General features: G+C 38.6%; 1 protein-coding gene across 1 annotated transcript in view; it reads left to right on the forward strand.

Annotated features, from left to right (window-relative positions):
- The window catches only part of LOC136876077 (condensin-2 complex subunit G2), a 379,809-nt gene that overhangs the window by 189,008 nt on the left and 164,966 nt on the right, over nt 1–25,835 (forward strand). Inside the window, exon 12 of the mRNA XM_067149716.2 lies at nt 11,630–11,887. Coding sequence (XP_067005817.2) covers nt 11,630–11,887 — 258 coding nt within the window. The remainder of the gene's footprint in view (nt 1–11,629; nt 11,888–25,835) is intronic.

Below are 25,835 nucleotides of genomic sequence, written 5' to 3' on the forward strand. Positions count from 1 at the left end.
CCTGAACATTGATGTTTTTCAGTTTGTGGCTTATGATCTATTGTTGCTTGGCTTGGAGTCATTGTGTTAATTCATTCTCCTATGATGGCAGATTGTGTGGAAGAAGAGTCACTTGAGTTAAATAAAGTAGAGAGAGAGAAAGGGAAGTTATGATATAAACTTCAAATTGCAAGTGTTAGACACAAGGCAAACTGTAGGGTATTAATAATATACTGAATACAAGAAAGTTTGATGTTTCTGAATGTGACGTGCCATGTTGTCAGAAAGACAGAATAATTTAACACGTTGGAGATGATGTCGCCCCTAATGGAGTGACAGACACTCATACAAAGTATTGCTTGTCGTCCCTCATGGGGTGACACGGTACTGTGTCCAGGCTTTTCAACTTCAGTTACAGCACGAAACTGCAGCTACCATCTGCTGTTGCATTGCATGTTCTCATAGGGTGTTCATAGAGTGCAGTGTGATGTCCATTCCTATCTCTGCACAACAGTCAATGTAATTTTGCTGATCTTTATCACCCCGTTTATTCAACCATCAGAATTGAATTATTAGTGGCGAGTAAAATAATGTGAATTGGTGTCTATTATTGCTTTATTGCTACTTGCTTTTTTCTGTCTCTCTCTCTCTCTTTTTTTTTTTACATCGCTTCTGAAAGTATTATAATAGATCTAGGGTGCTCCATTGTCCATGTGTCACTCAGTACAGAAATACATATAACTTGAATTAAATTCTTTTTACATAACTTTTTTTTTTATTTGGTTGTAAGCTGTTCTATGTCGCACCAACACAGATAGGTCGTTTGGCGACGATGGGAAAGGAAAAGGCTAGGAGTGGGAATCCATGGCCTTTATTAAGGTACAGCCCCAGCATTTGCGTGGTGTGAAAATGGGAAACCACGGAAAACCATCTTCAGGGCTGCCGACAGCGGGGTTCGAACCCACTCTCTCCCGAATACTGGATACTGGCATAGATATCAAGGATAATTTAATAAAAAACCACCTATTCAATTATTAAATTATCCTTGATATCTTTGCCTAACGTCATCTTCAATACGGAACAATAATGAGAGTTGTTACTTGTAATACTGGATACTGGCCGCACTTAAGTGACTGCAGCTATCGAGCTCGGTGTCACACAACTGTAAACTACAAGGAAAACTTTGCATGGCACATTAACAAACCACTCAAAGAAACAAATGATAATATGCCACAACAACAAAGAGAAATATGCCCCACTGCCACCCTCATAACCATATGTTACTCCAGTAGGGGAACACACAAATGGTAACTTTGAATATGTGAGTATATCTTTGGTTATCATGTAGGAATAAAATTATGTACATTCCTAGCCCATTACTACGACGTGAAGTATTGTGCCTGTCCGGGGCTTCAGTGCACAATAATAATAATAATAATAATAATTCGTAAGTGCATCGACTGAATGGAAAATAAGTGATGAGATCTTCGACGAACGACCCTAGAATCGAATTCTCATCATCCCTACTTTAAAATAACCACGGCTAAAATTTTAGAGCATTGCAGGTCTGTGGTGCGTTCAGACTAATGGGCATTAAATAAATCATTTATAAGTACGGATCTCAATATGTAAGAGGAATACAACATCACTACTAAATCAGAAGAATGTTGTTTTAAGGTTTTATGAATATCAAATTTATTATGAACTGAGAAAGAACATTTACAACTAAAATAAAAAGTGCCCTAAATGATCTTAATTACAAAAAAAAATGCGGAATTTAAATTAATGAAATTATTATTTAATTGTCTTGTGGAATTAATATTCCACACCAATAATCCCGATACTTAGAGGCCTTTCATTTGTTACTACCTCTATTATTCACAACATTGTTAAGCATTTATTAATTAATTAATCAATTAATTATGTATAATAATAGGCACTATAATGATCACCCATTGGGATATCATTCCAGCTTTCTATTCATGAACTGGAGTCTTGAAATATTATAATTTCTTGTGATCGTATCATTACGCAATCAAGGATTAAGACAATATGTTAATTATGACAAGCACATTCCAAAATATCTGAAAGTCATATTTAGCCCTAATAACTAGCTTCATTATTATTTACAAAGGTGTGACTAATCGCATAGGCATATTTTGCCGGGATTAAAAATAATACTATATAAGCATTTAATATAAAATAATACTGGACTTATGGATGACCCGTGGACAATAACACGATATTTTACATGTAATAATACACTCAACTACCCTAAACATATAGTATGACCCCTTATCATATATACAAGATTATATGGAGGGAATGGTCCTTCCATTACCAAAAATAATAGCAATGATACACGTTGCCCTAGATGGTCTTCTTACTGCAGGATGCATGTTTTGAATTTCTAGATCGCATGGAATAAATAAAAATAAAATTGGGAGGAAGTCTATTGTTCCTAATATATTAATCAATTGCGGTGACAATTAAGTACTCTATGCGTAAATGTCCGTCGGATATTGTTAGAAAGTGAATGGTCATTCAGCACTCCACAGTCAAGGCTTGTAGCATGCCTACAGCTTCATCAGCCCTTTTATCCAGCTGGCACTTTCTCTAGCATAATGGTACTTTCGTGCACCTCCCTTTCATACAGTCAGGGGAAGATATCTCTCTTCAATAAGCTGCCTCGATATCAAATTCGGGCCAACACGGCTCCTTCAAGCTCAACACTAACATGTTAATTCTCACATGGTTCTATTCAACCTAATTCCATTATAACTAGCGTGGTGCGATTCTTCACGCTTTGCATAAATTATCTCTGGCATATATCTATATCGCCTTGACTATCAATCGACAAATATTCACCGACCATCACTTCCGGCTCAATACCACAAACACTCACATATATTTACATAAGGGATATTATTTAAAACATTAAAAAAAAATTTACATATTAAGTTCACGATCTAGAAATTATACTCGCATCTAAAAACATCATTTTAACTCCTCAAATGCTCTGTCTTATGCATGACATGCAAGTCATCCTCGTATTCTCTGAAGAGGCAGAACATCTCATTTTATCATAACATTTGAGATTACCTAGATGGATACCACTTCCATCCATCATAACACTTCTTGAAGGGAAAAAAAAAAAAAAAAAATCATTAATGGAACCTTATAATTAACATGCATTACTTTTCAAGGGGTTTAAATTAACTGCTGGTCATCATCCCAGTAACAAACTTCCTACTACACAGACTAAAAGCTTTAATCCCTTCAGAACAGCCTGCGATCATCATTCACATTTTTAATCTACTTGACATGCTAATTCTAACTATGTACAGGAGGGAAATGACTTTCAAACATAGTAAAATTGAAGTGTACTTATGTAGAGTGATCATTCTTGTCCGAGGAAGCACACTCATAACGGCTTAAGCCATCATCTTGCTGCCTTTGATGTCATGAGGTCCTTGATTCGTTTCCGGGATGAGATAATTCATCTTGTAGACTTCACCGGGCATAATAATCCTGGAGGTATCCAACACAATGAGATGCTGGGTAGGTAAGTGACTCGTATATTCTCTTCCCAGATCAGCGATCACTCGTTCCAATAGGCAAAGGGGAAAACACTATGGTTATAATTGGGTCAACTTGTAATACGCACTGCACTCAAGCATGGTTAAATTTATCCCAATATTGCTGAACTATCACGTATTCACTTGCACTGTAATCCAACGTTAAGGGTCACTAATTTGCTTATTTCACATCCCCTCACAATGTAAGGCAACTCACATCCACGTTTGTACTTTCAGCAGACGCTGCCCAATTATTATTATTATTATTATGTGTGAATCACTATTTCCTGAAAAAATTCACTTTTTCAACGTTCTAATTGTAATTCCAACTGTGCTTCCGCAACACTTCACTGTATTTGACTAGTAGTGAATTAATCTAGCCACACATGAGTCCATCGAACATATATAACAGTAGCTTGAATGCTACGCAGCTCATAACAGGTGGGTCATTCCTCGTTCACTATCTTCGGTAATTACTCCATGATACAAAATGTCATAAATACACGAAATTTTCACAATATGTGCACGTCAATGATCACTGTGCTTCAATAATGATTTATACAGTACTTTTGCTAGTTAAATCTCACAATTGCAGTACTTCATCACTTAATGAAAGTATTGCACAATCTCGCAGGTCGTGCAAAATAGCAACACGCCTGGACAGTACGGAGACACAGTAGATAGTGGTGGTCTCCTGTCCGATTTCTTTTGTAAGACAGAGGGAAAAAAAATCAAGAGTGGGAGTTAACTACGCCTTCATGTCGGTAGTCGCTCCGCAAAAAGCCATTTGTCGGCGTTGATCTGCATATCAAAAGATAACTCTGACCTTCCATATTTTACTGATCGAATGTTATTCTCTTAGGATCGGCGATTTGATTATAATCGCCAAAGCGTCATTTACCACTTGTGCAATGATTGACTTGCGTCTTGCCAAACTCCAGGGTAGGCTCACCTCGCCAGACCTGTGATGACGTTCTGTAATTCTCTGCACCGATTCAGATCACGTAATCGATGATAAGTTGAATAACTGGAAGATGTTTCGTTGTCATCTTTAACTAAATAATTCCCTGATTATGACAAGCTCTTGTCCATGAATATAAGGTGTGTAAGTCTATAATCACATGATGATTATTATTATTGTTATTAATATTGAAAATTCTAAAACAAATGAAGGTTTTGGTTGGTATCACTAAAATCACCAACAAATATTTAGGGAATTACTTCTCCCTAAGTTAACCCGACTTATTAAGTATAGCTCGCGGGCTGTCTCATGACTTTTTACTCCTTCCAACTCACTCGCACAGGAGAGAGAAACATCCTAAGTGCTGGCCAGCGTATGACTCGCCCTTGTCATTACGCGCACAGAGCCTCTTGTCGTCTGAGGTAGCAGCGCATCGTTCATATTCCGTGCAGCACTGTGGTCTGCTAGCTTTGCGACTAAACGTCGTAGAATGACGCGGAAAATGGCATATTATTGATATGGGATGTCACGATATGGTATCTATAGTACCGTGAACGGTCACATCATGTATATCGCATTTCCACAGTTTACCAGTAAAAAGCAACTATTCACCGCAACGTTAACATGTTAGGAATGCCGGCACATCAAGAAAAGCATTCAGAGGACCAAGGACGAGTAAATTTAATGAAATAGGGGGTCAGGTTACTTTTTTATTATTTTGTATGACAATTACATAGGAATACATTGGTGTGTATAAATAAATCTTCGAACCATAACAAAAAAATACATAGAAAAGACTTAGACATGGGCCATAGCTGGACATCCAGAACTTTTAGATACTTTCCTGCTTCTGGAGCAACTCGATGCGGTTCCGATAGTTCTCCAGTTAATGCAGGAGAAACTAAACCAGGACAAAACCCACTGCAGATACTGCAGTGAGATTGAAACTCTTGCATATGTTCATGACTCCTGCCAATATGAGGATTTCCTAAGGGATAAAAGATCTGATCATGAGTAAGACTATGTCAAGCCAGCCATCAAGAACTTTTAGGTCTAAGAGGAAATGCACTGGATTGCAGTCAGCGAAAGCGCTCATAGTGTTGACAGCCTAGTATTCGATAAAAAAATGAGATCAGGCTTCATCGTTGATCCGGGAGGTCAGTTCAGATCAGCTATTGCTGATTGACCAAGAAAAAAAGTAATTTTTAACCCATAGCGAATTATTTCAAAATCTGCACGTCTTACAGATTTTACTATTATAGGGATCTGGTAGGACAATCCCCAAATTCTTTTATGACTTTTGTCCGCTTTGGTGTAAGTAAACAGTTTGTTTAAAACTTTGGCCTCCCGTAGATTTTAAGAAATCATTTGTACTCTTCAGTTAGTAGGTTATCTTAAACACACTAAATATTTTTGCTGTAACAGTGATAATGTACTTTAATTGCTTTATTTTTATATGGTACATTTTGCCTTAATAGCTTCTCTTAAATTGGGAAGTAATTGTTGTATTTCCTCATGTATTTGACCCCCTCGCCTTTTAGAGCCCCCTGGCTTTTCAAGACAAAGAAATTTAAAAAATAAATCTTGCATAATAAGACACCCCCACTCCTGCCACCAACGTAATTCGTCAGAGAAGAACGAATCTGCTTCGAAGCAGATACAGGCCTTATTGCAGCTCCAATGCTATCACACAAATTTGTGAATAGTTTTGTCCATCCGACCTGCGATATGAAAACACTCATCAGAGTCATCCAGTATGTCTGTGCTTCGTAGTTAAGAAATGTCCTCCTCCGTAGCGTACCGCAGCTCCAATAGCGCCGCACAAATAGGTGAATAGTTTCGTTATGTCTCATCCACGCATTGCTACCACGTATCAGTCGTGCTATACGTCTGTGTTTTGTAGTTAAGAATGTTCGCTAGTGTAACTGTAAGCACAATTAGCTGCCGTTCTCGGGTGGCTGAGTTTGTTTTCCATTACTGCCAGAGATTTAAAAATGGCAGGAAGGTGGTACGTTCACTAAATCTGGATGAGGAAACGAGTTTCCTTAAGTTAAGAAATATTCACAGCTATTGCTATTGATACAGCAGGCGAGATTATTAACAAAGTGATCTTTAAATATCTCATCATTCAGGCCAAGGAATTTTTGGGGAGAAGTAGTTTTAAAACGTGATAAAAACAATCCAATCATAATGATTGTTTTACTCGTCAATGTGCCTAACAAATATTAATATTATTGATTTTACATCCCACTAACTACTTTTACGATTTTCGGAGACTCCAAACAAAACATACTGTGCGTTAATAAAAAAACGGAGACAATGAACGTACGAAATCTAACATTATGATAATAAAACACATTACCTCTACACCTTTAGTTATCTATAAATGTGGCAAGCATTACTGTTATATATTTTAATCCTTTTCATCGTGGAACTTCTGGCACTATCGGGGCACTTGATAGCATACCTAACCTAAAGAGTGCAAACAATGCAGTCTCTTTCATTTCAGTTGCAGCTGTTTAGGTAAATCCTGATGTGATAAAGGTAGAGAACAAGCATGAAACATACTTAGAAATAAAGGTCTGGCTTTCAGCAGGCACAGTTATCCAAAGAATGCTTCCAGTCGCTATGTATTACATTCGGAAGTACAGTCAAAGAGAACGAGAACAACTCGTAATATACGCTTGCAATCAGCTGGTAGGTTGGCACGCTTTCTTTGGAAGGGGTGGCTTCTGCTACACATACAATACACCAACTGGAAATAATAGAAACCATTTCCAGAAACCATTTGCGAATAGATTCTCACTGTTTGGACTCTATAGTCAGGATCAAAACTATTTTTTTAAAGTTTCAGAAAGACGGGATCTCGAATGGTCTCAATGGCAGTGAAGATAGCGTCACTTGGGATGATGACACGCCGGTGCCAGAGAAGTTGGTGGCACAAGACGACAATTATTCAAATGAAAGCAGTGATAAGGTTTACTGTGTGGTAGGCTTACTGCTCAACAACAGAGACAGATGACTGGCCATTAAGTTGTTTTGTGTTAATATTGCATGATACAATAATTTAAACTGTATGCCCAACCCTTATCCCTTTTCTGTACGGGGTCGAGAATGAAGTGAGATGAATCCTCGTAGTGAGATTTTACGACTGGATGCCCTTCCTGCTGTCAACCTCATCAGAGGAGTTAATGAGATGAAACGAATGGCGTGATATCAAAATTAAAAACTGACCCTATTTACTTTATATATAGGCCTATCGGGTTCTCAGGAATGTCTGGGAGAATAAGGAGGTCCCTGAGGATTGGCAAAAATGAATAATCATCCCAATTTTCAAGAAAGGCGATAAGAAAGTTTTGAAGAATTACAGGGAAATTACTCTAATATATAATGTTGCTAAGATAATAGACAGGATACTGGAAAGTAGAATAAAGTTGAGGGTTGAGAATCAGATACAGGAAAATCAGTTGGGTTTCAGACGTGGAAGGTCAACAATAGAGCCCATTTTCATTATAAGACAACTAGTGGAAAACCAATGAGAGTATGGTTATGATACGGTGATGACATTCATTGACATTGAAAAGGCATATGACAGTATCCCCAGGACTAAAGTTTGGGACAGTCTGGTGTAAAAAGGAATTGGACAGGGATTAATAAAAATGATCATGGCAATGTACAAGGAATGTTGTAGTTGCGTGCAAACACAAGTTGGCAGGACAAGTTGGTTCAAAATAACTAGTGGGCTGAGACAGGGAAGTGTTCTACCACCAATCTTGTTTACAATAGTAATGGATGACATCATGAAAACAGCAAAAGCAGCATATGGAGGAAGAGAAATGAACATGTTATTTGCAGATGATATTGTGATTTGGGGAGAAGACAACAGAAACGTTCAAGAACAGTTGAATGTGGTGAATGGGAAAATCGAAGAATGTGGATTGAAAATAAGTGTAGAAAAGAGTAAAACTCTTGTTATGACTAGAGGGGAGAAAAAAAGGGAAAGGTCAGATTAGATTTACAGACAAGCCCCTGGAAGTAGTAAAAAAAACGTTCAAATACCTGGGGAGTGAATTAATGGAGAATGCTCGACTGGATGCTGAGATTAGTAAGAGGATTCAAGCTGGAAGTTGTTTCTATCGTATTGTAAGAAACATGTTATGGGACAAAGATGTGCTAATGGAAGCAAAGGAAAGTACTATATTTACTCGTGTATTAGATACCCCTTGGCTTTTTGAGGCGAAGAAAATAAAAATGTTAAATCTTGCATGCAAAACCCCCCCAACGTAATTCGTCAAGAGTAGAAGAACAATTCCGCTTCGAAGCAGCTACATCCTTATGCAACTCTGATGACATCACACAAATTTGTGCATAGCTTCGTCCGTATGACCCACAAAATGAAAACGCGTCGAAGTCATGCGGTACATCTGTTTCATAGGTAAATGTCCGCTTCCATAGCGTAGGCCTACTGCAGCTCTGATGACGTTGCACAAATAGGTGAGTTTCGTGTTCGACCCGCGCATTGCAAGCACACATCAGTCATATATATGTCTGTGTTTCGTAGTTAAGAATGTACGCCAGCGTAATGGTTAGCACAATTAGCTTCTGTTATCAGGAGCCTGAGTTCGTTTCCCAGTACTGTATTGCCAGAGATTTACGGATGGCAGGAAGGTTGATTTTGGGTAAAAATGGTACATGCAACTCCCTCCCACTGAGGGCCTGTCTACAGAAGAGCTGCACCACCTCGGGATGAGGAAACGAGTTTACATTGGTTAAGAAATATTCATGGTGGTTGCTAGGCCTGTTAATATAGGCAGACAAGATAATTAACAAAGTAATCGTTTAATATCTCGTAACTTGGGCCAGATTGGGTTTTTTGGGAGAGAAGTAGGTTTGAAACGTGGTGAAAGCACTCCAATCTCAATTGTTTTACTCGCCAATGTTCCTAACAAATAACAATAATATTGATTTTTTATGTCCCCACTTGCTTTCAACAATTTTCGGAGACACCAAACAAAACATAGGCCTGCTAGGGTATGCATTAATAAAAAAATAGGAGACAATGACCATACAAAATTAAACATTATGATAATAAAACGTATTACCGCCACACCTGTAGATATCCATAAATGCGGCAAACTTTTCTGTTATTTATTTTTATTCTTTCCGTCGTGGAACTTTTGGCCCTATCCGAGCAATACCATATCTAACCTAAACAACACGGTCTCTCTCGTATTTCATTTACAGGTGTTTAGGTAAATCCTGATGTGATAAATGTAGAGAACAAGTTTAAAATATACTTTAAGGGTCTGGCTTTTCAACAGCTGCCGTTATCAAAACAATGCTTCCAGTCACTATGTATTACATTCGGAAATACATCTCGTAACATGCGCTAGTTATAAGCTGGTGGTTTCGCACGCTTTCAACAACAAAGCTTTATTCAGAAGGAGTGGCTTCTGCTACACATACACCAGCTGGGAATATATCAGAGAACATCTCCAGAAACCATCTGGGAATACCTTCACACAGTTTGGACTCTATACTCGGGACGAAACTATTTTTAAAAGGTTCAAAAATATGGGACCTCAAATGCTCTCGGTCTCGATTGCAGTGCTTGGCTGACGAGATGGCAGTGGAGATGATGTGACTTGGAATAACAAAACGCCGGTAGCGGGGAAGTTAGCGGTGCCAGACAATTGAAATGAAAGTAGTGATCAGGTTTACTGTGTGGTTTACTGCTCAACTGACAGAGACATATGACTGGCCATTGATTTGTTTTTTTATCAATATTGCATAATATGATAATCTGACACCCTTATCCATTTTTTCTACAGGGCCGAGTATGAAGCGAGTTTTTACGACCGTATGCCCTTCTTGACGTCGACCTCATTGGAGGAATTAATGAGATGAAACGAATGACATGATATGAGCAACTGAAACAGATTATATTTTACTTTATATGTAGGCCTAAAAGTTGTGTTCACCATTTATTGACTTTTTACGTTTAGAAATACTGCCTTCCAACGAAAATAGCCAGTATAACTCAAATACGTTCATAGGTTTTTTAAAGAATAGTGTAGAATGGTTACATGTTCAATATAGCTCTTTATAGCCTAGAAGTCATTTGTTCAGTGCACAAAATTTGAGGTTATCACATATTGGACCCCCCATTACTTCTTTTGGCTGTTAAAATGGAGGAAAGAGGGGTCTAATACGCGAGTAAATTCAGTATGTACAAGATGTATTACATACTCATAACAACTTACGGAGCAGAAACGTGGACAATGACAAATTATGATGAGAGTCGAATACAGGCAGCCGAAGATACAGAAGAGTAGAAGAGACAAAATAAGGAATGAGGAAATCCAGGAAGAAATTGGAGTGGAAAAATGAATGATAGAATAAAGAAGAGCCTACTAAGATGGTAGAATAAAGAAGAGCCGACTAAGATGATTTGGGCACATAAAGCGAAGGAGTGAAGAAAGAATGCCAAAAAAGGTGATGAAAGTGCAAATGCAAGGAAGGAGAGGCCATGGACGATCACGATTTAGATGGAAGGATACAATCCAACGCAGTATTATAGAAAGAAACCTGGGCTGGGACACAGTGTTGGAGGAGGAGTGGTGGAAAGACCAAAGAAAGTGGAGAACAACCATATTTGCCCCTACCTGGCTACAGTTGGATAAAGGGAAATGATGATGATGATGATGATAAGCCTAAAAATCCTGTGTTCACCATTTATTGTCTTCTTTACTTTTTATATTTAGAAATGCCTTCCAATGAAGGTAGCCAGTATATACACTCACAAATTTATTAAAGAATAGTGCAGAATAAATACATGTAGAATTTATATTTCTTTGTACCCTAAAGTCACTGGACAAAATGGGAGTCTATTGCATATTGGACCTCGTCCCCAGTGCATAGTGGTCTGTTTGTCTCTAATTTTATTTTCAAGTTGATATATGAAGCATATTCTAATTTAATTCCTATGATTGACATGTTTAATTGTTAATTAATGATCTTAGGAATCTTTTAAAAGTGAATTAGCAATTTGAGAATTGGCTGCTCTTCTTGTTTAGAATGAACTATTAATCTTTTTCATGTTTGATTGCAGGATAATGCAATATTTGGTTCAGTTCTTTACCTTTGCTCCCTCGTACCTCTACAAGTTTTGAAGCCTGTATCAACAATCGAGGGAATGTTGCTGAGCCAAATAAAGAAGATGACCTTGTCTGACAAACAAGACAACATCACAATGAGAGTTCACCCATTGTGCATGTGGGGTCGTGGTACAGATATTCTGGAAATAGCACAAGACTGGATGAATGAGGCATTTAGAATTGAGAATCTCAACTCTTCAGTCATGGAAGGGGTAAGTAGTCAACTGCTTCTTTTATTGTTAAGTCTCAGTAACAAATGCATTTTTGTAGTTTTTAGGCTGAACATTGTAGGATTAAGCTGAAATGAATGGATGGGTTGCCCCATTTTAAAATAATGGGAAGAAGGAGGCAGAGCAATAACACCCCGTTGAAAAAAAGCATAGGTCCTTTTGGCTCAGGCATTAGTAACCTCTATAGGTCCCTTGCCAGATTCAGTAAAGACCTGAACAGCTGACTTGGCAGAGAAGACGAACTTGAGAACAGTGAGCAACGTGGAAAAGGTACCTTTTAGAAATGCCCAACAGCTAAACAAGTGAGGAGAAGCTACTACCATTGTTTTGGCTCCAGTTGTGTAGACAGAAGAGGATAATGCTCAGCAGACTGGTTATAAAGGTGTATTTCAAATATTCTTAAGTCTGCAGTATCCTATTGCAGTTTTGCTGCCCGATCCCGCATGTCTTGTGCTACATGTGCCGCAGTATAAGGCTCCACAATCATAGTGTATCGGTGGAATTCACTCCTGCCATTCCTTTTAAAAGTCCAACGATAATGGGATAAGTATGGCAGAAGCAGGTTATGGGTGTAACTGGAAATGTCCGGTCTGAGCCTACATGTTGGTGGTAGATGTGTGATGGTCGCCTTCCTGAGACCTCATGAATTATCAGGGATCTGGTCCTACATTAATCTTGGCAGGTCTCTTTGGGGCCAAAATATTTTTACTTCATAAAAACGATTGCACTGAACAACTTTCTGCTTGACACATGCTATAGAATGGGTCACATTTCAAAATATCATTACAGAAACAGCAGAGAAAGCAGTTGGCTTTGTGGAGAGGACGAGATAAAATAGTTTGATGATAACAATGAGAACATCGTGAGCCTTATGCCTGATTGTCTGTTAATCAAGATCCAGCCTTCAAGGTGAAGAAAACGCTTTCTAGAATTTGAACAGAAATGTCACACCGAAATTAGGGAAATTAAGTACAGTAAAACCTTGATAATTCGAAATCGGTTAATTCAAAATCCCGCCTAATTCGAAGAAGCTCTCGTTCCCGGAAACATGAGATACAGTTTTGCATGTTATTTAAATTGTTTAATTCGAAATACGGATAATTCGTAATTCGTAGTACAATGTCGGACCCATTACCGAAATTCAGACTTTTAATTCAATACAGCCTTTACATTTTAAAACAATAGTATGTTACAGAGTAATTTCTACTTGAAATGTATCCGCTCCGCGTCATAATAGAACGCATGTTCCGGAACATGGAGGGGTAGCTTTCCGCACTTACACTCACTTCGGTGGGTCTACAGTACGCTTCATGATTGCTAAGTTGAATGAAATCGGAATTCTTTTGTATTCAACCTTTTAAGGAATGCCGTAATATCACGCAACAGGCAGTGTGCGGAAAAACAGAATCCGCGAACACTAGTGATGCTGACAGTTGACGAAAAAACGTGGCTCATATAATAAATTCGTAGGCACCGTACAATATTGTCATTGCCGGTGAAACTGCATTGCTTTATTTTAATGTGAGCCCAAACGGTCTTATGGTTTTAAAGAAGAAAGTGCCAGCTGGGGTATCGTACAAGGGTGGGGGTGGGGGTCATAGTAGTGCGTTGCAATGCACATGGAAGCGAGAAACTTTATCCCCTCGTCATAGGAAAGTTCGATAAGCCACAATGTTTTAATCCCTTTCCATGCCAGTACAAAGCATCTAAAAATGCGAACGGTACAGAAATCCAAAAAATAATGCGTTTGCACAGGGGAACCGGCATCATTTATCCTAATCTTTGAATTGTGTGATTTTTGTCTTTCGTTGCGTGAGGTTATGTTGGCAGTGATTTATCTAAGTGCATTATTTGAACATTGTAAATGCACCTTGTTGGATACATTTCGGAATGTTTTTTCCATGGCATTTGAAAGGTTTAAACTGTGAATCGAGTTGATTGCATGTATTAATGGGTCTTATAATACTTTGTGACACGGCAAGTGTTTACATTTCTGAAGTACGAGAGAAGTGCCATGGCGGGAAATTGTACAAGGATAGTCATAGGAAAGTTCGATTTTAAGGGCATCGGGTACTTTCTGTGTAAATACAAGACATCTAAAACGCATACAGTATAGTAATCCATTTAATAAAGCACTTTTACGTGGGAGCCAGCATAGATTTCTCCTCGTCTTTGAATCGTGCTTTTTTCTTTCTAAATTTCGTTGCATGAGGTTGTTTGCCAGTGAGATATCCGAGTGCATTATTTGAATACTGTAAATGCACCTTCTTGGATACATTTTGGAAATAGTTCTTTTTCATGGCATTTGAAAGGTGTAAACTCTAAATCAAGGTTTACTGCATGCAGTAACGGGCCTTAGAATATTTTGTAACGCGGCAAGGTTTGGTACTTCTGAATTGTGAATTGGCGGTTAATTCGAAATCACGTAATTCGAAGTCCGATTTTTTAGTCCCAACGACTTCGAATTAACAAGGTTTTACTGTACAACTGGTGGCATCAGAAAGTAAAGGAACTAAAAAGCTTATCTATGCCAAGGATGTACAGAATTTTTACGCTGGACCAAAAGAGCTGTATGGACCCATTCGTTCGTCTTCAGGAACTCTGAAAGGCAGTGGTAATACTACGATCCTTACTGGTAGCCAAGACATCTTGATATGCTAGATAGAACATTTCAGTTTGCTTCTAAACCATAGTTCCATTGCTGCTGAAGACTTTCTTTGAAATATCCTCCACAACTTTGGATGGCAGCCCCACCAACTTTTCATGAATACAGCAAAGCCCTTCATAATTTTAAACTAAGAAAGGCGTCCAGACCAGACAACATTTCTCTGGAGCTCATCCTATTTGGAGACTTACCTCTGAAGAGTAGACACTTTTAATTGATCCTGTTAATGTGCAGAACCCATATTGTACCTGCTGACATGAAAAATTCCACCGTTGACACCATCTTTAAAAAAAGGTGATCAAAGCATTTGCGGTAATTATCGTGCATTTCCTTGCTGTCCATAACAGTTTTTGCTTTGATCCTGCTGAATTGACTCCAAACTGTCTCAGACAAGATTCCTCCAGAATTTCAATGTGGTTTTCATATTGTCCCACACCACACCACACCACACCACACCACACCACACCACACCACAAGATAAATAATCAAACAATAGACAAATTTTACCAATATAGGCTGTGCTATTCCACAATTTTTGGCAGGATAATGGTGCTTGACAGCTTAGAAAAGGAGAAGGGAATTCAAACAAAACAAGAAACATCAAGGAACAAATAACACAAGGCACTTACCTTAACAGTAAACATTCTACTTAACCAAACACCAACGCAGAAAGCAAACTGAGGTCCTTTTAGAAACAAATCAGATGGAGGTGTGGAATTTACAGGTTTACTACCATTCAGGATGGATGCCATGCTAAGCTATTTACAGACGTGCCAACTCGCCCGATTTAAGCGGGAGTCTCCCTATTTTCGGTCCTTCCTCCTTCTCTCCTGATCGCAGAGACGTATCTCACAATTTTGAGAACAGATTTAGTATTCCTGTATTTTTGAAAATCCCAGGTTTTTCGTCGTTCTAGCTGGAGAGAATTGATGTTCAGTGGGCATTGGCAAGACAGATGCAATAGACTGGTGGTGTGCTTAAGTATGACAGGACCTCTGTCATAATGCTTTTTGTTTCCTCATCTCCACATAGCAATGCTAACTGTGAGAGTATCTTCCTTTGGCATATTTACAAAGATAAAAACTCAATTCATATCAGAGCTTCCCAAATAAAAAAAAAAGAATTCTGAAAAATTTAAACCTTAAAACCCTTTCAACAAGGCCAGTGCTTTGAGCATAAATCTAGTTCATAAATTTATGAAGAGGCCTAAGGCAATTACAATGAAGAGTCGTGCATTCTAAAGCTGAGATACATATATTTTGTTATTACAAACTTCCCCCATGCGGAGGCTGCCACAAGGACAAAGTATGTCGACTACACTGTATTTTGTTTCCTAAGTTACTGTTGACTTTGCTAGTGTGCCAGGTAGAAAAATCACAAGGCTCAGGAATAAATTTGCAATATTGTTGTTCAAATGTTATATAGATGATTGCGGAGTATGGTTACTGAACCTCACATTGCAACGATAGCGATGTTGTGAAGTCCTGTCCGGCTGAGGCCGAGAGAATCCCATAGCTGTACAATAAATTTAGGGATTGTGCCTCGAGCTCCGATCATTAGTCCATGGACGGAAATATTGTCTAGGTGATATTTATCTTTGTAGTAGTTTACAGTTGGCTGGTAAATTGACTTCTTTTCGGCGTCCACCTCTTCGGCCTGGCCAACGTGCGACTCGAAGCGTATTGTGGGATCTACGATTAGTCCTTGCTTGCTAGCTGGTTGAAAAGCTATCATGTCAATACGCCTGTTACTCCCGTCGGTAGCTAGGCCAGAGACCTCTTCATGCACCGTGAAACTGTGATCCCTCAGCGAGGTCGCAATCATGTGTCGTATTGTATGATGGCGGGAATTTCTCAGTACCTCCCCGTGAGGGCAGGTTTCCAGGACATGGGCAAGAGTTTTGTGCTCTCTGTGGCAATGCCGACAGAGGGTGTTGTCCTGGGACCTTCCCGGCATGAAGCGAACGGCGCACACTTTCGCTGTCATCTTGATGGCCTCTCTTCATTCCGCACAGGATAAGCCTCGGTGATCTCTTATCCATTTGTTCCCTGGTGTGTATTACTGGAAGAGTCCAACGCCCTTTCCTTTGTGCGGCAACTTCGCCCATGACTGAACTTCTCTGTTAAAAATTAAATAATTGGAAAAGAGGTTCAACCTATTCAATACATAAGAGAAAGAAATGTAGTGATTACATTCTTATTTAATAGTAATTAGAAATGGGACCGGTTTCGACCCTAGTCCAGGTCATCGTCAGCCATTCAAAACATAAAAAACATGAAAAACAATGCATATGAAAAAGAAAAAGATTAAGTAAACTCTGGATCGGTATAAGATGAAATATAAATTGATGATGGGGGTACAAATTGTGAGTCACTTAAAAGAAAAACCGTACGTAATATTATGAATGGTAGTACGGCACACGCAATGATAGGTAAAGTCTCACAATGTTTATGAATAGTGGAGAACGGTCAAATGGGTCAGTTTTTACACTCTGTCAGGTACAAAATCACAACACTATCGAACAACATATGAAGATCCATAAATATGTTGAAGTCGCAGACGAATAGATTTATAGAAGCAAACTGCCAGCTCCCGGTGATCAGCGCGGCACTTTCAAGGTCATGCGCTGTGGTCTCGAACGCCAAAGTAGAATGAAGAATATCCTGAAGATCCAGTATTTGCCTCAGTTGCGGGAAGTTAAGTACGTATATATAGAAATATACAACGCAATTCAGTATAATTAAATGAGTAATTGTGCTCCTGCTCAGCAGGTTGAACCTCTTTTTCAATTATTTAATTTTTAACGTTAATACTTTCAATACGGAACAATGAAATTTTTGTCTTTAAATGAACTTCTCTGTCTCGTATCTGTCGGACCTTCCTTACTTTGGGAAGATGGCTATTTTTGGACATAACTCGATCATTCATTTTTATGCCTAGATCTTGCAAACAAATTGTACGTTCTTGTTCCAAGTTCCTAGTTGCATCAATGTAGCCGTTATTTGCAAGCGATAATTTATTACAGATGTTAATATGCTGTAGTTTGGCTTCCCAAGTGGCACGAAACAAACCGAGGCCTTTATACTTCCTTTCTGCTGGTAGTTGTAATAATTCTTTAGTTCCACTCTTTAGTATTTTATCTGCATGTGATTGAAAAGTTTGAGGTATCTTGTTTAGGGGAGTAACTTGGAATGGGTAAATAAGAATAGGTGATATTGAACTATTTAAAATTGAAAATTTCTGGTCAGATTGCAGCAGTGGTGACCTAACAAGGGTGTCAATCTTGTTTCGCATCTTGTCAAGTACGGCTTGTGGATCCATTGATGAAATTCACACCTAAGTAACGAATGGCACTTCCGTTGCACTGTGATTTAATTTCACTGTCGTCATTAATGATGATATTCTCCTCCGTTAGCTGACCTTTCTTGATAGAAAGACAAGCTGATTTTGAAGCGCTGATGTCCAGGCTGAGTTCCTTAAATCTTTCTATGACGATGCTAGCTAGTTCAGCAGCAGATTCAGTGTTTTTCCCAAATATTACCTTATCGTCGGTTAAACACATTATAGTGAGGTTAGGCTCCTTGTTTGCAATCGAGTAACCGTAATTCCTTGCTAAAGAATCTTGAGATATTTCTTCCCCAATATGATTGGTAGTGATGTTAAATAATGCCGTGACAAAGGGGAGCCTTGAAGCACACCGCGATTAATTTTGATGGGTTTTGTTCCCTGTTTTCATGTCTGTGTCGGTGTTATATAAAATACATGCAATATTTCTGTGTTTATAAATAAATAAATAAATAAATAAATAAATAAATAAGAGAAATTACATAATTGAGTAGTATAATGTGTTAAATATTCATCAAAGTAACATCATCAGTGATGTATCGTAACATGTCGGGATATGCTGCAAAACTCTCCTGATTTTTTACTTTTGAAAGTTGGCAGGTCTATATTTAAATGACTTCCCGCATGGAAATTAAAATAATTTAATAAATTATAAAAGAAATGAAATAGCAATGCCAGAACAGATATTTAAAATGAACACCAATCGGCAGCCCTGAAAATGGTTTTCCGTGGTTTCCCATTTTCACACCAGGCAAATGCTGGGGCTGTACCTTAATTAAGGCCACGGCCGCTTCCTTCCAATTCCTAGGCCTTTCCTGTCCCATCGTCGCCATAAGACCTATCTGTGTCGGTGCGACGTAAAGCCCCTAGCAAAAAAAAAAAAAAAAAAAAAAAAAAAAAAAAAAAAAATCTTGATGTCGTACATAAAATTCTCTTATGCCATTAAATGTCACACGCAACCAAGTTCACCTTTAGGAAGCCTTAAAATCTTTTAAAATAGTACGTTCATACCATAAAGTACAGTTGAACCTGCTTTATATGTAACTCTGTTCCGCGTAATTCGTATTTGTACGTAATTTCCTTTAGGTCCCGGCAAAATGTAATTTAAAAGCTTGTTGATTAAACCTTATTTATACATAATTCGCTGTTGTACATATTAAGTGTCAGTGAAATATAACTGAGTTTAGCGTAATTGTAATAAGCACGTCCTTTTTAAAATGATACTGTATTTACGAAGTTTCCTCTTTATTGGCGTAGGCGGAAGTAGAGTGGTCAGGTTTTGGTGCTGGAACAGAACACAGAGTTTTGTCGAGTGACATTGTTGACCCGTATTTACTGGCAGCTTAACAAAAGTCAACCGAGAGAGTCCCCTTTGCTCTCTATCTCGCTCCTCCTCTTCCTTCGTCTTTTTTTTTTACCTTCACAGTGCCACCAAAGATTGAGATACATTACAAAAAAAAGTGGGCGGTTTCCGTGTGGAAACAAAAGGAAATACAGTAAATTTGTTTGAATACGAGAATTTCTTTAATGGGAATGAACAGTAGTTTTGTCATTCAGTTGTTTTGATTAGCCATGGAGAACAGAAAAAAGGAAAAGTTATATCCTAGATGAAAGAGTAAAATTTATACAAGAAGTGGACTCTAATCCACACGAAACAAAAACTGAAGTTGCTTCAGACTTATACCACATTCTTATACTACGCTATGTACAGTCATCAGTAAAGGAAACTCTATTTTGGATGAGTTCTTAAAACTGGATTCAAAATCAGCGAAGGGCAGCCGTCAGCAAAAGCATCCTGCAGCTCTACCAGTTAGTGGCGACATGTTGAAGGCAAAGGCGATAGATTTAGCTATAATGATGAGTATCACTGCTGAATTCAAGTCTTCATCAGGATGGTTGCAAGGATTTAAAGATCATCATGGAATCACAGGGCGAACAATTTGTGGTGACTCAAAAGGTGTGGATGATGTCACGGTGCAACACTGGAAAGAAGAGGTTCTGCCGGGTATCGTAAGCGATTATCAGCGATTATGAGACTGGCCTATTCTACAATCTCCTTCCTAATAAAACATTAGCTGAAACAGGTGACTCATGCCATGGAGGGAAGAAATGTAAAATTAATGTAACACTACTTCTCACCACCGATGCAGATGGATCTGACAAATGTCCTCCACTTGTGATAGGAAAATAAAAGAATCCGAGATGTTTTACGGGTGCGAAAACAAACCTACGGAATATGAATCCAACAGTAATTATTGGATGACTATTCTTCTAATAGAACAGTGGTTGACAAAACTGGACATTAAAATGAAAAAGAAACAGAAGAAGATCCTTCTTCTTATTGATCGATGTGCAGCACGTCCACCTCAAATCGTTCTGGAGTATGTCCGAGTGGATTTTTTCCCTCCTAACTGTACCAGTGTTCTGCAGCCGCTTGATTTGGGCATCATTGCAAATTTCAAAGTGCATTATAGAAAAATGCCAGTTCAACATTTAATAACACTGAGTGATGCAGGAAATGAACCTCTCTCCATTAATTTGCTATAAGCCATGGACTTCATTTCAGCTGCCTGGAAGCAGGTGTCATCCTCCAAAATCAGCAACGGTTTCCGCAAAGCTGGTGTCTGACTAGAAGAGGCTGCCTCTAATGATGATTATGGAGACGAAGTTTTGTCTGGCAATGATCTAACGCTACTGGAGGGTGTGGAATTCGATACTTTTGTGCATTTCGATGATAATCTGGCTTTATGTGGAGAAGATGGCGGAGTGTACAGATGTGCATGTATTATATCGTAGTGCTGAAAATCACATAAATTTCATTAAGGAGGTACTTAATTCTGACAAAAGGACCAACAAACATTGGAACAGCAAAGTACTTGATTCAGCAGATCATATCAAGAAAACTTTTGACTCGTTTAAAGAAGAAATACGCAAGTTACGGGAAGAACTAACTACAGCTGAAATCAAACAACAGAGCTACTCGGATGTTCTTCAGGTCACTACACAGTCCACACAATCAGTTTCACAGAAAACAGTTAATACTGTACTGGTTACTCCAAAAGACGCTACTAAAGTTAAAGATTTGCAGCAAACCCTTAATATATTGCAATCTGAGAAAATTGGCTTCACTTCAGGTAGGAGTTAAAAACATCAAGAAAACTTCAAATAAGAGTGTTATATTGGAATTAAGGAATAATGATGAGTGTAAGAACTTTGTAAACAATCTCCAAGAGACGCAATCTAGCTTGTCTGCACGAATTCCGAAGAAATTAAATCCTCGAATTATGATACATGGGATCGAGGTGGGTTTTCCGGAGGAGGAGCTAACGGAAGCCATATTGGAACAAAATCCTCTCGTGAAGCACAGCTTGCTAGATACGAGTGCGTTCCTGAAGAAATGCTTTGTAAGGAAGTCAAGGAATGGAAGATCTCAATACTCTGTGTTCGAAGTGCCACCGAGTGTTTATAACATCATAATGTGTTCAGAGAGGTTATACATCGGCTATTGTAGTTGTCCAGTCAACGAGTATACACGTGTGATACGCTGTTACAAGTGCCACGGCTTCAATCATTTTGCGAAAGAGTGTGAAAGTCCTTTTATCTATTCTCAATGTTCTGACTTACATGAAACAAAAGACTGTCCTAAAAGTGAAACTAAATGCATTAATTGCAAGAACACAAATTGGAAAATGGCTTGCAGAACAAGGTATGAACACTTGAAAACTGATCATCCTGCCACATCAACTGACTGTCCCATTTATAAAAGAATTGTAAATATTATCAAATCGAAAATCAATTATGGCTGAAATTAATATACAGGGTGAAGCGTAATTCGCGCACTTCGGCGTCGCAGCGCGACTCCTCACATGCCAGCAATAAAAAAATGTCTCTTACAAATTTTCGTCTTGCGAGTATATACGGTAGAAAACGGACGTTGAAGAGTAGCAATCTGGCAACACTGTAACTATATGTAGGGTAACTAGCGCTGTCAGCACGTTCTCGTTGTGCTGTACAGTTGGTGCAGTGGGGTGAGATTTTGGTCGGCATGCAGGAGATCGATGGTTCGATCCTGGGTTGAGGCGCATTTTTTATTTGCTAATTTCCATCTGACATTACCTACTGTAATACAGTAAGACACCGTTTCTGAGGTCACATGTATCCTACATTTACAACATAATAATAATAATAATAATAATAATAATAATAATAATAATAATAATAATAGTCCGCCTCTGTGGTGTAGTGGTTAGCGTGATTAGCTGCCACCCCCGGAGGTCCGGGTTCGATTCCCGGCTCTGCCACGTAAATTTGAAAAGTGGTACGTGGGCTGGAGCGGGGTCCACTCAGCCTCGGGAGGTCAACTGAGTAGAGGTGGGTTCGATTCCCATCTCAGCCATCCTCGAAGTGGTTTTCCGTGGTTTCCCACTTCTCCTCCAGGTGAATGCCGGGATGGTACCTAACTTAAGGCCACCACCGCTTCCTTCCCTCTTCCTTGTCTATCCCTTCCAATCTTCCCATCCCTCCACAATGCCCCTGTTCAGCATAGCAGGTGAGGCCGCCTGGGCGAGGTACTGGTCATTCTCCCCAGTTTCATCCCTTGACCGAGAGTCTGTAACTCCAGGACACTGCCCTTGAGGCGGTAGAGGTTGGATCCCTCGCTGAGTCCGAGGGAAAAGCTGAACCTGGAGGGTAAACAGATGATGATGATGATGATGATGATGATGATGATGATGATGATGATAATAATAATAATAATAATAATAATAATAATAATAATAATAATAATAATAATAATAATAATAATGCATTAGGATATGTACTAAACAGCATGCGGTTACCAGACGCAATGTTGAAAGGCAGAATTATTGGGACCATGGTGATAACACATACAAATTGTAACCGAGTTTGGACATTATTCGCAGAGCACGTTGCTAGGCCTACTGGTAACGTAAGGCCCTAATGAAATGTAATGGACCTGAACGAGGCAAGAATAATAGTTGGTACTAATCTATGGGATCAGGTTTCATATCTAGTGGATGAAGTGGTGCGAATAAATTCACGCCCACGACGTGGAAAGGGTGCCTTTCAAAGCTGACCAATGATTGTCGATTTCTAGGATCGTAGTATGTAAGTGCAAATGGTTTCTAGAGGACCCACTGCAATCGCTGTTGACGATTAAGATGCCAGATACCATACCACCTGGACTACATTTACGAAATAAAAAACATACGCCTCAACCCAGGATCGACCACTCGACCTCCTGCATGCTAGGCCTAACCCAAAACTCTATCCACTGCACCAACTCTACAGTACGACTAACTTATGCTGACAGAGGTGGTTACCCTACATGTGGTTACAGTGTTGCCAGATTGCTACTCTTCAACGTCGGTTTTCTGCCGGATATACTCGCAAGACGAAATTTTGTAAGAGACATTTTTTTATTGCTGGCATGTGAGGAGTCGCGCTGCGAGGCCCGAGTGCGCGAATTATGCTTCACTCTGTATATCAGCAAAACTTACATAAATCAGTTGTCCCAATGCAGGAACTCATACAAAAATCGGACTTTAATAATGTAAAAGAGAAACTTGCTATAAAACTTCTGTGTGTACAAGAACCGAACACCAGAGGGAACAAAGTCGTAGGATTTGGTCTGAACTGTACAGCTATCACCAATAATAATGTGCAAAACCGTGATAGACCGCGTGCCGCTATCGTAACAACTTCAATGTCCGTTTTTCAGTTGATACAATACTGTTCCCCTGACAGAGTTGTAGTAGGTGTCGACTTAAATGGTAGGACTTTCTATATATGTAATATTTACTGTGAATCCAAGGATAATTTAAGTGAAGTTTTAAATGACCTCAACGAACTCTGCATTAATTTGAAAGGCAAGGCCTTCTTAATAATTGGAGATATTAATGCTAAATATAGTGCATGGGGAAGTCCTGTGACCGATAGTCGTGGAAATCAGTTTTTCGATTTTTGCTCCTCCAATAACCTAATAATACTTAACGATGGACGAATTCCAACTTTCAGTCGAAATGATAGTAATAGCTTTATAGATGTTCGCGTCTGTTCACCTGCACTTTTAAAACACATTGTGGAATGGGAAGTTAGTGAAGCTCCTAGTCTTTCTGATCATAGACTTATTACTATAAAAATTAAAACAGACATAAATACAGTTAGTGCTAATCAATCCATCACACGTATTTTTAAAACAAAAAATGTTCAGTGGACTCATTTTCAGATGGCTGCTCAGAAACTTGAAAGAATAGCAGAGCAGGTGCTACAAGTGACTACGAGCAAACAACTTAATGTAATGATAATGACCTTACGCAAACTATTTATAATATCTGTGAAGCGCATCGTCTGAAATTGTCGCAGAAACCTGCAAAAAATTACTGGTGGAACTCGGAACTAGATCGGATGAAAAAGAAGGTCTTAGCATCATACAGGAGAGATAAGCGATCTACTTGTGAAATACTTCGTCGACATTATGAAGAGGCTTATAATAGAATTAAATCGGATTATAAAATAAAAATAATTCAAACCAAAAATGAGGCATGGAAAGCTTTCTGCTCTGCACAACAGACCAGTAACCCTTGGAACATTGTATATAAAATGATACGAAGACCTGAAAATTTCAATAATACTATCACAACCTTACAAACAGCGAGTGGGTTCACAACAACCATTCAAGAAACAGCAGAGGTACTTTTGAGAAAATTCTTCCCCGAAGAATCACAAGATAATAATTTTCAGAAATATGTCAGAAATTCCACAAAAATTGCACCAGACACGGTAAATGATTCTCCCTTTACACTTGAAGAAGTTCAATGTGTAATCAACAAACAATGTGATAATAAATCCCCAGGAATAGACGGAATATTAACCAGTATAGTAAAAAATATCCAAATGTGTTGCCCAAAATTATTTCTAAATATATTTAACATGTGCCTGAAACTTGGTGTGTTCCCTGACTGTTGGAAGGTGGCTGCAGTGAAAATTATTCCAAAACCAAATTCTTCAAATAAGGCTAGTGCAAAATCTTATAGGCCTATATGTCTATTGCTAGTGTTAGGAAAAATATTAGAAAAGCTATTAATTGATCGAGTTATGTTCCACCTCCGCAGTAACAATCTTTTAAAGGACAACCAGTTTGGGTTCACTGCACAGAAGTCAACAGAGGATGCAATACAACTGGTAGTCGAATGGATAGAAGAGGTCTTTGCAGAAAAGAAGATCGCTCTGCTGATCTCTTTAGATATTTCAGGAGCGTTTGACAATGCCTGGTGGCCAAAAATATTACATCAATTGAAGAAAAAATCCTGTCCTAGAAACTTGTATATAATAATCAGAAACTACTTTAATAATCGAATGGCAAAGCTCACAATGGCCAGTACTACATTTACCAAAAATATCACAAAAGGCTGTCCTCAAGGTTCTGCATGTAGTCCAGGATTCTGGACAATTCTATATGATGATTTACTGACTTTGGAATTACCTACTGACTGTCACATAATTGCTTATGCTGATGATGCCCTTCTCTTAATTAAAAGTGATGGCATTTCAAATTTGACTTTTCGAGCTAATACAGCACTGAATATAATTTACAACTGGGGATTTGAAAATAAATTGGAGTTCAACCCTCAAAAAACAAGCAGCATGTTCATTACGAGGAAGAGGAAAGCTGAAACACCTGTAATACACATGAATGGACAAGTTATAAAATTGGTGGACCAAATGTCATACTTGGGTGTTGTTTTAGATAGAAAACTAACATTTAGAGGTCATTTCAATGCTCTGTCTACCAAAGCTAGCAAATTACTGTCTGGCTTTACTATTGCTACCAGACTGACATAGGGTCTTAATCCAGAACTATTAAAGACAATGTATCATGGAGCAGTGGAACCATTATTA

This window comes from Anabrus simplex, chromosome 6, assembly GCF_040414725.1.
Source record: "Anabrus simplex isolate iqAnaSimp1 chromosome 6, ASM4041472v1, whole genome shotgun sequence".
Taxonomy (NCBI): Eukaryota; Metazoa; Arthropoda; class Insecta; order Orthoptera; family Tettigoniidae; genus Anabrus; species Anabrus simplex.